This window comes from Anomaloglossus baeobatrachus, chromosome 2, assembly GCF_048569485.1.
Source record: "Anomaloglossus baeobatrachus isolate aAnoBae1 chromosome 2, aAnoBae1.hap1, whole genome shotgun sequence".
NCBI lineage: Eukaryota > Metazoa > Chordata > Amphibia > Anura > Aromobatidae > Anomaloglossus > Anomaloglossus baeobatrachus.
Genome location: NC_134354.1, coordinates 173516374 through 173529492, shown reverse-complemented (window position 1 = coordinate 173529492; position 13119 = coordinate 173516374). Strand labels below are relative to the sequence as shown.

General features: G+C 40.3%; 1 protein-coding gene across 3 annotated transcripts in view; it reads right to left on the bottom strand.

Moving 5' to 3' along the window:
- Nucleotides 1–13119, bottom strand: part of TBL1X (transducin beta like 1 X-linked) — a 478333-nt gene that overhangs the window by 134916 nt on the left and 330298 nt on the right. For all 3 annotated transcript variants that reach the window (XM_075335487.1, XM_075335485.1, XM_075335486.1), the window contains one exon: nt 6635–6742. In XM_075335487.1, the coding sequence (XP_075191602.1) occupies nt 6635–6692 (58 nt within the window). In that variant the 5' untranslated portion in view covers nt 6693–6742. The remainder of the gene's footprint in view (nt 1–6634; nt 6743–13119) is intronic.

Here is a 13119-nt window from a genome sequence, read left to right as displayed (position 1 = left end):
TTTTTCTTCCCATCATTCTGGTACAGGTTGATCTTTGTCTCATCTGTCCATAGAATACTTTTCCAGAACTGAGCTGGCTTCATGAGGTGTTTTTCAGCAAATTTAACTCTGGCCTGTCTATTTTTGGAATTGATGAATGGTTTGCATCTAGATGTGAACCCTTTGTATTTACTTTCATGGAGTCTTCTCTTTACTGTTGACTTAGAGACAGATACACCTACTTCACTGAGAGTGTTCTGGACTTCAGTTGATGTTGTGAACGGGTTCTTCTTCACCAAAGAAAGTATGCGGCGATCATCCACCACTGTTGTCATCCGTGGACGCCCAGGCCTTTTTGAGTTCCCAAGCTCACCAGTCAATTCCTTTTTTCTCAGAATGTACCCGACTGTTGATTTTGCTACTCCAAGCATGTCTGCTATCTCTCTGATGGATTTTTTCTTTTTTTGCAGCCTCAGGATGTTCTGCTTCACCTCAATTGAGAGTTCCTTAAACCGCATGTTGTCTGGTCACAGCAACAGCTTCCAAATGCAAAACCACACACCTGTAATCAACCCCAGACCTTTTAACTACTTCATTGATTACAGGTTAACGAGGGAGACGCCTTCAGAGTTAATTGCAGCCCTTAGAGTCCCTTGTCCAATTACTTTTGGTCCCTTGAAAAAGAGGAGGCTATGCATTACAGAGCTATGATTCCTAAACCCTTTCTCCGATTTGGATGTGAAAACTCTCATATTGCAGCTGGGAGTGTGCACTTTCAGCCCATATTATATATATAATTGTATTTCTGAACATGTTTTTGTAAACAGCTAAAATAACAAAACTTGTGTCACTGTCCAAATATTTCTGGACCTAACTGTATGTCCTTGTTCACGCAAAATTGAAAAATGACACTTAGAAGAAGGATAGGATTAAAAAAGAGTTCAGTAATGAAATTTCACCCCATCGGGGAGGGATACAATTCGCCTATTCTGTGTGTGAACACTCCCAAACTTGCTAGTTAACATCCCTTTTTCAGCATATTGGAATAAACACTGATCCTTTTGTGGTCTGGGTTAAAGGACTGTCCTCTGATATTTTTTTGGTGAGAAAAGCTTGCCTCGAGGGAAGTCTTTCAGTAGAGCGGAGTGTGGATAGCTGCTCTACTATGTACGAAACCCCAAGACAGAAGCCAGTCATCTACGAATGATTAAGCAGCGGGTTCCCAGCAAAACTTGCGGTGCGCTCCGGGAAAGCTCCGGCGGGGCTTCTGGCCACTGTCAGGTCTGTGGGGCATGCATCTTTATTCGCTGGGGGTCCCATCTATCCCTGGTCGGGATGGGCTCCTTGGCACTGCGGCTTTGTCACTTTTAGAGGGATTCTGACTTAGAGGCGTTCAGTCATAATCAGTCCCCTGAAAATTTGAACTGTTGATAACTATGTCAGAAAAAATGTCAAAAAGGGATCATTGTCTTCTAGTCTACTACAAAATAGTGACTTATGTTATATTATTAGTCATTTACCAAATAAAATATCGTTTAGGCATTAGCAAGCATTGAGATCTTTTGTAATAATTCATATGACTTTTATTATATACGAGTTCTTCGTTATATTCCGAGACTGAAACCTCTCCTGAACTAACTATTGTCAGTAGCAGCAAATTATCAGGAAAGGTCTTAAGTTTATAGTTGTAAGAAATAATAATTCAAGAAACTGGCTGCAAACCATAATCTTGAAAATGATGAGGGATAGAAATACCATAAAAATATAACATTAAAAACATTTCTAAACTTTTTATTATACAGATGGATAGACTGCACAAAGCGCCAGAGAACCACATTAAATTTACTCTGGCCCTATTGAGAATGTTCTTTAATAGATCATGATTAAAAATTAAAACAGTAAAGTAAAGAAAAAAAATCTTGATTACTTTATTGTACAGAATATAAAATTCTACAACAAATTTAGGTAATTAAAAAATTGTCAAGATTGAGTTATGCATTTCCAAGCATTGAAAGCCAGCTGGAAGTGAGTAAAATTTACATGCTAGCATAGTACACTACCCATCTGCAGGACAATTATGTGATCATCATATAGTAATTCTAGGGATGCCAGTTTAACAATGCCAAATAAGCCAGATGCTAGTTGAAGGAATTTATCTTCCCCATCCTGACATCTGGATTTTGGAACTGCCATTCATACTGGAGGAGAAAAATTGGAAAGAGATTGTAAAATACCAAGCCACTAATCTATCACACCAAGCAATTTGCCTCCTGTTACAATGTGCAGATATAATAAAGGGACATTAAACCAGAGTATATTAGCCAAGATCTTTTCCACTGATATTCATGAGAAATAAAGTTGGGAATTTTACTATAGTAGTTAGTGATGAGTAGTGATGAGCGATCACTACCATGCTCAAGTGCTCGGTACTCGTAATGATGAGCGAGCACTACCATGCTCAAGTGCTCGGTACTCGTAATGATGAGCGAGCACTACCATGCTCAAGTGCTCGGTACTCGTAATGATGAGCGGGCACTACCATGCTGAAGTGCTCGGTACTCGTAATGATGACCGGGCACTACCATGCTAAGGTGCTTGGTACTTGTAACAAGCAGTTGGATACTCGGATGGGCGCAACTCAAGTCCCCATGTATAATGGAAGTCAATAGGGGACTGGAGTATTTTTCTGGAAGATATCCCAGGAAAATGCACAATTGACTTCCATTATATTCGGGTGCACAAGTCGCGCCCATCCAACCATCAAACTGCACTTAACAATTACCGAGCATCCGAGCATGGTAGTGCACACTCATCACTAATAATTATACATAGCAGAATTATTTTAGAATAAAAATTTAAAAAACAATGTTATGTTGTGTCGAAAACTTTCTCAAACTTACTGATTCAGGAAGGCAATTATCATGTTTAACAGTAAAAATAAAAGTGGTCAGACTTTTTACATCTAGTCTCTATCTCCTTTGGTTACCATGCATTGGTATGCAAGTTGGCAAGCAGAAGAGAAAGCATCTTCAATTAATAGAGATACTTGATTCTGCATATGGTTCAAAACTATTTGCTCCTCGCTGAAAATAGCATGCCATGCTGTGGAGAAGGTTATTTATAAGCCTCGGTACAGTTCTACAGTAAACTTGAGATCCACACAGTATATGAGGAATGGATTTCATTACTAGGTTCATTCATGTAAAAGTCTGTGGCCGCATGAATTCTGGGACACACAGAAAGAGTAATTTTATATATGTATATATATATATATATATATATATATATTATACACTGTGTGCAGACTTATTAGGCAAGTTGTATTTTAGAGGATTTTTTTCATTGCTGATCAACAACTATGTTCTCAATTACCCCAAAAGACTCATAAATATCTAAGCTTAATATTTTTGGAAGTTGGAATGTTTTTTTTTTAGATTTGGCTATCTTAGGAGGATAACTGCACAACAGCCTACCATCCATAGATTCTGTCAGTTGCTTGATCTGTTTACGATCAACATTGCGTGCAGCAGCCACCACAGCCTCCCAGACACTGTTCCGAGAGGTGTACCCTGTAGATCTTGCAGTTTATGAGGGACCACAGGTTCTCTATGGGGTTTAGATCAGGTGAACAAGGAGGCCATGTCATTATTTTTTCATCTTTTAGACCTTTACTGGCCAGCCACGCTGTTGAGTAGTTGTATGCATGTAATGGAGCATTGTCCTGCATGAAAATCATGTTTTTCTTGAACGATACCAACTTCTTCCTGTGCCACAGCTTGAAGAAGTTGTCTTCCAGAAACTGGTAGTAGGTCTGGGAGCTAAGCTTCACTTAGGAACTCAGGAACTCATTAAAAGCTACAGGAAGCGACTAGAGGCTGTTATTTTTGCAAAAGGAGGATCTACAAAATATTAATGTCACTTTTATGTTGAGGTGCCCATACCTTTGCACCTGTCAAATTTTGTTTAAATGCGGATTGCACATTTTCTGTTAGTACAATAAACCTCATTTCAATCCAGAAATATTGCTGAGTCCATCAGTTATTAGATATATGAAACTGAAATAGCTGTTGAAAAAACCCAAATTGTTATAAAGAAAAAAGGTTAACATTAATAGGGGTGCCCAAACCTTTTCATATGATTGTAAAAAAGCCCATATCTCAGGAACTGTATAGAGGATTTTAGAAAAAAAAACAAAACAGGATGCCAAGGGGAGCACCGAGAATAAAATAAGAACAAAAATTGCCTACATTTAAACTGGTGATAGGTCCTCTTTAAACACTACAACTGCCAGTCACTTGGAAAAAAAACATGACGACTGATGAGGAACTGGGCAGCGTTTAGAAGAGGATTGGTGAAGAATGGTAGGGTGAGTGTGATATTCTTTCATTAGAGCATGCAGCATGGTTATTTAATTATAATGATTAGGTTTTGCGTGGTGTTCTAAAAAGTCAAAATACAGATACAGTATGCGTTGCCTTATCACCTAACACCAGTGGCATAGCTAGGTATCCACAGGCTCCACAGCTAGAAGGTGCATCACAAAAGCCCAACTCACCACCCCCCATTATCCATGTCCTCAACCAAGAGCGTTTTGTGAATATCAGCTGCCTTGGGCAGCCAACATACTTTAAGCAAAACAGCCGCTAGTACTGCTCATCTTCCATGCTCCCAACTCTACACTCCAGAGCCAAGTGACCATACTCCATTTTATAATCAAAAGCCACTTCGCTAGCATGCAAGGAGCTGCAGTGAACTCCAGGTCTGGTCGTGCAAAACTAAATACTATATTGATGTTTTTTTTCAATTGGGCCTGTAGAACTATGTCTTTCCCCTCCTAGGGCCCGGTCGAGATTGAAGCCCATGAGACCACAATCGTTGGCCCATGCTAATACCCATTTTCACTATGCACAATGTGGCAACAACTTTTAACTCAGAAAGTAAGAAATATTAACAAATGCAAGGTATTGTAGAAAAGTGTGGCCCACATTCTCTTCCGCAGAGACGGCATAATGCAGCAAGTGTCATATTGGCATGTGCCGAGGCATCTGTAAACATCATCTGTGAAGCCCAAGTCCTAAGCAGTTTTATTATTCAATTCTTGTATTTAACTGCAGTCTTTATCTCCTTTCTGTGTCCTTGGAAGCAGTGGTTTACATAAAACATGACTCCCTTATTCCAGCCATGAACACAATACATGAGGACGAATAATAACATTTATTGTTCTCCACACTTATATTTAAAATGTGCCCATACCCAGTGAGTTTACATGTCTTAGAAATGTTAAGAAAGGTCAAGGTAGTATTGTATTGACCTCAGCTGCGGATCTCATTGGTTTGCTGCAAATTGAATACATTCGGCACAATAACAACATATTTTTTACTTTTAGTGCGGAGTTCAAACCAAGTATCAGTGGAACAACAATATTTGAATTCTTCTCATTTCTCAGCCGCCCTGCTGCTACACAGCTGAGGCCTATTTTGTAATGTTCCAGAAATGCTTCATTGTTCACAATCCTGTTCTTCTCCGCCGTGTTATCATACAAATAGCAGACTTTTAAAAAGGCACTAGGCATAAGAAATACAATATATACTGTAGACATGTGTACAGCTCAATTCTGAAAACTATTGCATTTTTCAATTTAATATTAATGTAAATATACAAATATTATTTTACTAGTTTCTTACGCCAAGGTTTTGTACCTATAGACCTAAAAAGAACCTATCATCAATATTTTATTCCTCCAAACTAATAGCATGTATATAAAAGTACTTAAATCCTTATCTTGCTTGTAGAAATTTGTATTGCTAATTTAGGCCCACTTCACACGTCAGTGAATCCGGTATGTATGACTTCCGTTTTCATACGTACCGGAGACACGGACATACGCAGACCCATTAAAATCAATGGGTCTGCGCACACATCTGTATTTTGTCACAGACATGTGTCCGTGTGGCGCACTCACGTGTCCATGTGTTCCGCACAGAGACAAGTCCATTTTTCTCTGGCAGCATCTGATGTAACTCGGCCTGCACACTGATGTGATCCGTGTGACATCTATGTGACATGTACTGGAGAAAACACGTGTCTGAAATAAAATGATTTTCTATACTAACCTGTCTCCAGCGCTGCTGTGTTCTGTGCTGCTGTCACTTGCTTCAGGGCCCGCTCATTATTATTCACTGTACCGCAGACCCGGAAGCAGCAGAACCAGAGACAGCAGTGCCAGAGACAGCAATGCCCGGGACAGGTGAGTAAAAAGTTCCTGATCTCTGTGTGCTATAACGGATAGCACACGGAGAACATGTGTGCCAAAATCACAGCACACAGATGGCCACACGAACCTTCAACACAGACTGTGAAAAATGTGTGTTTTTATCATGGATGTGTGAAGGGGGCCTTAGAGTAATCAACAGTTGAGATTGTGTGCTGATAAGTTGGAAGTGCAGGGGGTGGGCACTGCATTTACAGCTCTCTTGCTTCCAGCATTAACAATAATCATTCATTTTAATTGCCCATTATGATAGTTTTAATAATTGCGGCTCATTTTCTAAAAGAAAACCTAAAAAATTCTATTAAAATTTGACAGCACTGTTTCCATTGCAAATGGGCCTTAAAAGTACCCTGGAAGTTAGGTAAAGAAATCAGTAATTATTACCTGACTCTTGAAGATAGCGATACACCAAGAAATTCACCTCGTCACTGGTTATGCTCATCTTAGCCCCACCTCAGAATGATGAGGTCTACAGGAAGTGAGATTCCCGCTCTGTAAAAGAAACAATATATATATATAAATATGTGTTTAATACTAGAATACAAATAATAAGTTGGATTTTCATTGTTTTCAAAAGCCTACAAAAAACAGAGCCACATACATGGTGCAAATTCAAGTTAGGAATTTGTCAATACTTGTAAAAAAAAGATTTTATCCATTTAATGTAACCAGTAGTTTTAGGTGTAGATAGAAAAAACAAACATTATTAGTTAGATTTACCACAAGTAGTAAAAACTTAAAGATGAGAAGTGGACCATATTTTTTTCCAAAGGGTTTCTCCAAAAGGAGATTAAAAAATCTGCTTGTAAAGGCTGGTGCGTGTAGAGCCACTGGGCTACGGGCCAGGGTTACCCTGTAGGGTCATAACTAAGCAACTACCTAGTCTTCATTAGTGCCTCTGAATGTGAGGATAGGTTGGGTCACATATAGTCATCAGGTACCACTATAGTATACCAGGAGGAGAGGGGTTAACAATCTGCACTGCCAATGGAAACAATGAAGCAGAGGTATAATACAAGCAGTTTTTTAATCTATGCGTTTCAAAGTGTAAAACTTCTTCAGGACAGTTTATGCCCTGAAGAAGTGTTAAACTTTGAAACTCATAGACTCAATAAAACTACTTGGATTGTACCTCTGCTTTATTGTCTCTATATTTTCAGCACAGATTGTTAACCTCTCTTCTCCTGGAATACTGATGCTAGTTTTGAGGGGCCGCAGCGGCCATTTTACAAGTGCTATACATGGTTGTGGGTACACCATCCCAACCTGTTTCCTTTGTCACTATCCTTTGGGCTCTCTTACATCTTTTTTTTTATTAGCACTCACAGGAACCACTCCATGGCAGTCCCTGGGTCTACAGCAGCTGACCGAATGGTCAAGGCAGATGTACCAGGTGCAAGCGGAGAAAGGCAAAAGTTGTAGTCGAACAGCCCGAGATCGGGACAGGTACCACATGTTCAGGTTACAGAGCCGAGGTTAGGAGCAGAGAGATCAGATAGGATGGGTAAACCAGCTGGGTCAATATCAGGAGAATCAGAGCAGAGCACAAGTCAAAGTCAGAATAAAAATATAACCAGGAAGGAGCTGTCTAATTTGGCACCTACTGGCACGGGATAGGCCAGGGAAGCAGAAGTCAGCTGGACATAGTTCATATAGATTCCAGCAGAGTCTGGCCACACCTCCCTATAACCAGATGGAGAGACTCTAGACAGCAGAATGCAGCTGCAAAGCAGTGTAGCAAGAAGATCAGCCACTTGGTTGAGCAGAGTGGTGAATGTCGGGAATAGGACGGTGCTAAGAAGGTGTGCAAGACACCGGCATAATAATAGTTGCTATGTGCCCATTGACTTTTGACAAGTGGAGTTATGTGTTGCTAGCTTGGACAGCTGACATCATCTCCTCCACCGGCATGCAGCCAGTGTCATAGGGTGGGTTACAAGTTTACGAGGAAAGGTAAGTATTATACTCATAACACAGTAATATTACCACCTTAAGTGTTAAGTTAAAACAAATAATGCCCCCTGTGGGCTTACTTTAGAAAGTATTAGTCCCTTCTATGTGCCCTCTGTAAAAAGTAATTATGCCTCAAGGGCCCCCTTCAAAATGAATAATGCAACCTTTGTGCTAACCCTTACGAAAAAAAAGTTTATGCTCCCCTAATCCTAGTATCAGAGTCCTCTTCTTTCCCACACAGAGTGAGCTGCCTCACTTAGTGCATTGCTGTAATGTTACTGCAACGCCGGTGCCTAGATACTGGCACCTTGTAGGTTATACCACCACAGCATTGGTGAGGCTTATAGTTCCCAATTCTACCACAGGCTGTAACAGTATAGTAAATTTTATAGGCATCAAAATTATGCCAAGGATCAGGGGAACCAGGCCAGGAACATCACTGCTATGTTTTGGGGGGGGGTTTGAACTCTCAAGTCCCTAAGAATGTTGCATCTAGTACAACCTCTCCTGTACCTTCCCTTTTGCTACACCACTGGATGTAGTTATCAAAATGTCTGTACTTTCAGGACATCACTGATACCCCATGTGTTTACAAGGAATGCTGTGGGGGTGTTATGTGCACTAGAACATAATGCTTTAAACCTTATGAGGGTATTATATCAAGAGAAATCATGGCTAAGTCTTGGCAATTTGCCTCTTGTCCTCTAAGCTCCCTTTAAAATCAAATTGCTAAAATGAAATATGACTATTATATTAAAGTCCATGAATCTCCTGGCAGAATTCCTACGTAATCGTGACAAACATTTACCGTGTATTACTCCTAAATAACACAGCGGGGAATATTCTATCTTTTCCACTTCTCCTGTTCTTGCAGCTGTCTGCGTTATCATTTAAGAACGAGCACATTGTTATATTTAAATACTTCAATCCATTCATTTCCCCTGGGGAACAGAATTAACATGTAAAATGAATTAATTTCTGATGGAACATTTTACAATACAATGCAAAGCTTTTAATCAGTTAATAACAGGTAAAAAAAAAAGTAACTGCATTCATGATATTAAACCAGGGTTCTGCTCATTATGGAGCCTAGCAATGAAAAAGATTCTTTACATAGGCTACAGTAGACAAAAACATCAATAGATTAACAGTGAACCAATGTCTACAGTCTCCATGGAGAAGTACATTACAGCTCTCACAGCAACCAGATATGTGCACCGCTGATAAATAGGACAAAACAATTCCTGGAAAAATGTATTCACTGATATCTCAATAGAAATGTATTTCAACATGTCCTTAAAGCAGACGACCACTCGCCTACCAGGGGGCAACTACTTACTGCATAAATGATGAGTCTGATCATATATTATCCACATAGCTTATTCACTTGGGTAGTAATACGATGGGTTTGCCAAAGGGTTTGACAATTTTTGAACATTCCATTTTATTAGACGGTTCCACTGAAAATAAATTGATCCCATACTATCTCCGTACTGGAACCCCCCAGTAACTAGCATCAATCTGCTGAAGAATAAAAAAAGATGACTCACTGCAGCTTCACCACATGGGAGATTAAATATTACACATTGTCTGCTAAAATCAATGGGCTGTCTGGGATGTATATCTGGACGTGCTGGGAGATGCAGTTTGTATCCTCTCTTGGGTCTGGTTTATAAAAAAACTACCAAATAAATTATTAAATGACTTATCTAAACCATATAATCCATTTAAAATGAAACTGACAGCAGGTTTTTACTATTTAATCTGAGAGCAGCTGGAACGAGGGTGTCCCTATGTGGTTGCGATCCCTCCTCCCGGCAGGGATGCCTACATACTCATCGCCGTGGTTGCCTGCAGGCTCGCCTTCATTTGTGCCGGTTCTAGGGCCTGTGCACATTGGGCAGGTCTCCTGGCAACCTGCTTAGGGCGTGCACACACTCCCTGCTTCTTAAAGGGGCAGCACGCACACTCTGCAAGTGTGTATTTTACCTGCTAGTTTGTTGTCAGGTTCCTGTGACCTTGTATCCTGCCTACCTGAACCTGTCTGTGAACCTGAACCTGTAATCTGGTCTATTCATGAGCCTTTTCCTGTCTGAACCAGACATCTTGTCCAAACCAAACAAGCTGTCTTGGCTGAACCAGCCATCCTGTCTGAGCCGGCCGTCCTGTGTGAACCATCCGTCCTGTGTGAACCATCCGTCCTGTTCGAAACAGCCATCCCGCTCGAACCAGCCATCCTCCCTGAACCAGCTGTCCTGTCCGAAGCAGCTGTCCTGTCTGAACCAGCCATCCTGTCTAAACCAGCTGTCATTTCTGAACCAGCCAATCTGTCTGAGTCAGCCGTCCCGTTTGAGTCAGTGCGAGTCCTGCCTGTTAACCTGAGCTCCGCATTGCCGTCTCTGATACTTGGGATTGGCTTCTGCAGTCTGGGGACTGCTCTGGAGTGGTACCTGGCGTCTACAGGCAGCCAAGTTCAGCCTCACCATCAGAGTCTCTGGTGAATACCTGGTAGGTACTTGGTACCCCTCAGCAGTCCCTAAGCCCGGTTTGTGGTGCATTCACACCCACATGCATTACTGCAGCATAATATAAGGCAAGAGAGCCTGATTCTTGGGATGTATCCCTTATTAGGCTATGTGTTGTAGTTTCAATACAATCAGTGTTTTATCAGCAGCAGATTATCACTACTGTACTAGGTCTCACCTGCACAGCAGTCAAGCTAATTTGTGTAACCCTGCCCCTATAACTGATTTGACAGCTTGCCCACAATTCACAGTGTATAATGAAAGCTGCCAGTCAGGGGTGTGGGTGGGGAAATGCACAGTCCAGAAGACTTAGCTTAGCAACATCTACAGATATTCTCTCAAAGCTATACCAAGCAGCCCAGTAAGTGATACATCTTAGTAATCAGGCTTTCTTGCGCTATAGTATGCTGCTCTTAAATTATATAGAATAGAATCTCCAATAAGGAAATAATTGTTACTGTAGGGCTCTTTTCCACTTGCGTACCGTTTCCAATGCGAGAGCATCGGAAGCGATATGCTAATGACCCTCTACTATGAGCGTCAGCCGAGGATCATGCGACTGTGATGTGATATTGCCCTCGTATCACAACCTCTGAGAAGAGGGAGGGAGCACTTTTTCTTATCTCCTCCGCTGTCTGTCTCTGCGTATATTGCACTGCAGTCACAGTTTCCTACCCCATCACATAATGAGAGGGGTTATATATGTTCACCTTTCACTACACTTTCTTACTGGCAATACCCCTGGCAATACCTAGGTGGACATGTGTCTAGGAGCTCTAGACATTCAGCCTAGGGGTTTAACTTTGGTTAAACACTAATTAGGTTCCTTCTGTGAATTGGTTTGTTTACCTTTCCAGCACCTATTACTTTCACATTGTATGAACATGTTTTAGGTTTTTCACTCTGTTCTTTTGCGTCTTCCTGCACACCTTCCTCTCTGCTTCTAGGCAGTGTTGTGGCCTCCCCTCTGTTCCTTCAGAAGGTATGAGAAATTGCACAACAGACTTTTATGGAGTCAGGACTGAGGTGCTGTTTTTAGTTTGGTGGCTAGAGTCTTTGTAGTCTGTACAGGGACCAGTTGGGTGCAGGCATGTTGTCTCCCTGTAAGAGGTCCTCCCCTTTTCTGTTACCCATATATGAAAATGTTTATGTTTATAATGCCGTTCAGGTCTTGTTGACCAGGTGATTCAATATTTTATACATGATATATTAAATGTTACATTTTGTATCCCCATCTAGTGTTACTTATTCAATTTAGGTTTATCTTGGGGTTACCCTATACTTTTTGTACTATTTATACTAGTCTAAACATTACACAGGATTAGTACATCTGACCTGTTATTTCAGTATTTTTTAATATGATAGAGGATGTAAAATGTTACACTACTATTCAGTAACAGAAACCCAACAAAAAGCCTATCAGTGGGATTTTTCTTCCTTGTTTTCTCAGTACTGCAGTCTCACATGTTGGTCAGTTGAGTTGTAATGAGTCAGAAGTGGCTTCAATGGTTCCTACTTAAACTCCTCTATGAACAGTAAGGAAACTGGAGTCTTTGTAGTTCAGAAAAAATAAACATGGTGTGCTTGATTTTACCAGTATATGCACTTTGCAATTTGTAAATTTAAAGTAACGTATGTTGTCATTTTGTTTGGTCTAGGTGTGATAAAAATTCATTAATTTTTGTTCGTTTGTTGTCAGAAATAAAGAAGAAAGACACCTCTGTTCATGCAAAATCTGATCAAGAGGCAACATTCTTGTGATATAATAGCTCTCTTTTTTTTCTGTTGAGAAATTTTGGCAGGTCCCTATCGTATGACTTTTTGACAAACGTTCTTTCTATAAATATATCAAAGCCTGAAACGAGATATTTTCTTTCAATGAGCGCACTCAAACATGTGCCATTTGAACTTTTGTACATCCAGATATTTATTTGGCACATCTCTTCTTGTTATTCTATTTCAAAAGTTGTCTCTTCCAAAAAAGAACTGCAGTATAGTCAGAATCCTTTCTCTACGTTGTTTCATCGAACTGCATAAAATAAGAGTTTAACTTAAAACAGAAATGTGTTTGAATTATTATTAACATAAATGTGATGGTAAGATAAGATATCTATACTTTATCTAGGTAATAGAGCAATCACTTAAAGGAGTTGTCTGAGTTAAAAAAAATTCTTTCTGAAATGCACTATTAAGGTCTATTGAGATAATAGAGCTGGGTTCCCCGACTGAGACTTTTCTCTCTTGACGGCTGAGTCATGCACATCTCTGTACTCTCTAGGACTACCAGTGTCCATTACCGCTTATTCATTTTAATGACTACAGGCCGTTTTACATGCTGCGATATCGTTACCGATATCACTAGCGTGCGTACCCGCCCCATCGTTTGTGAGT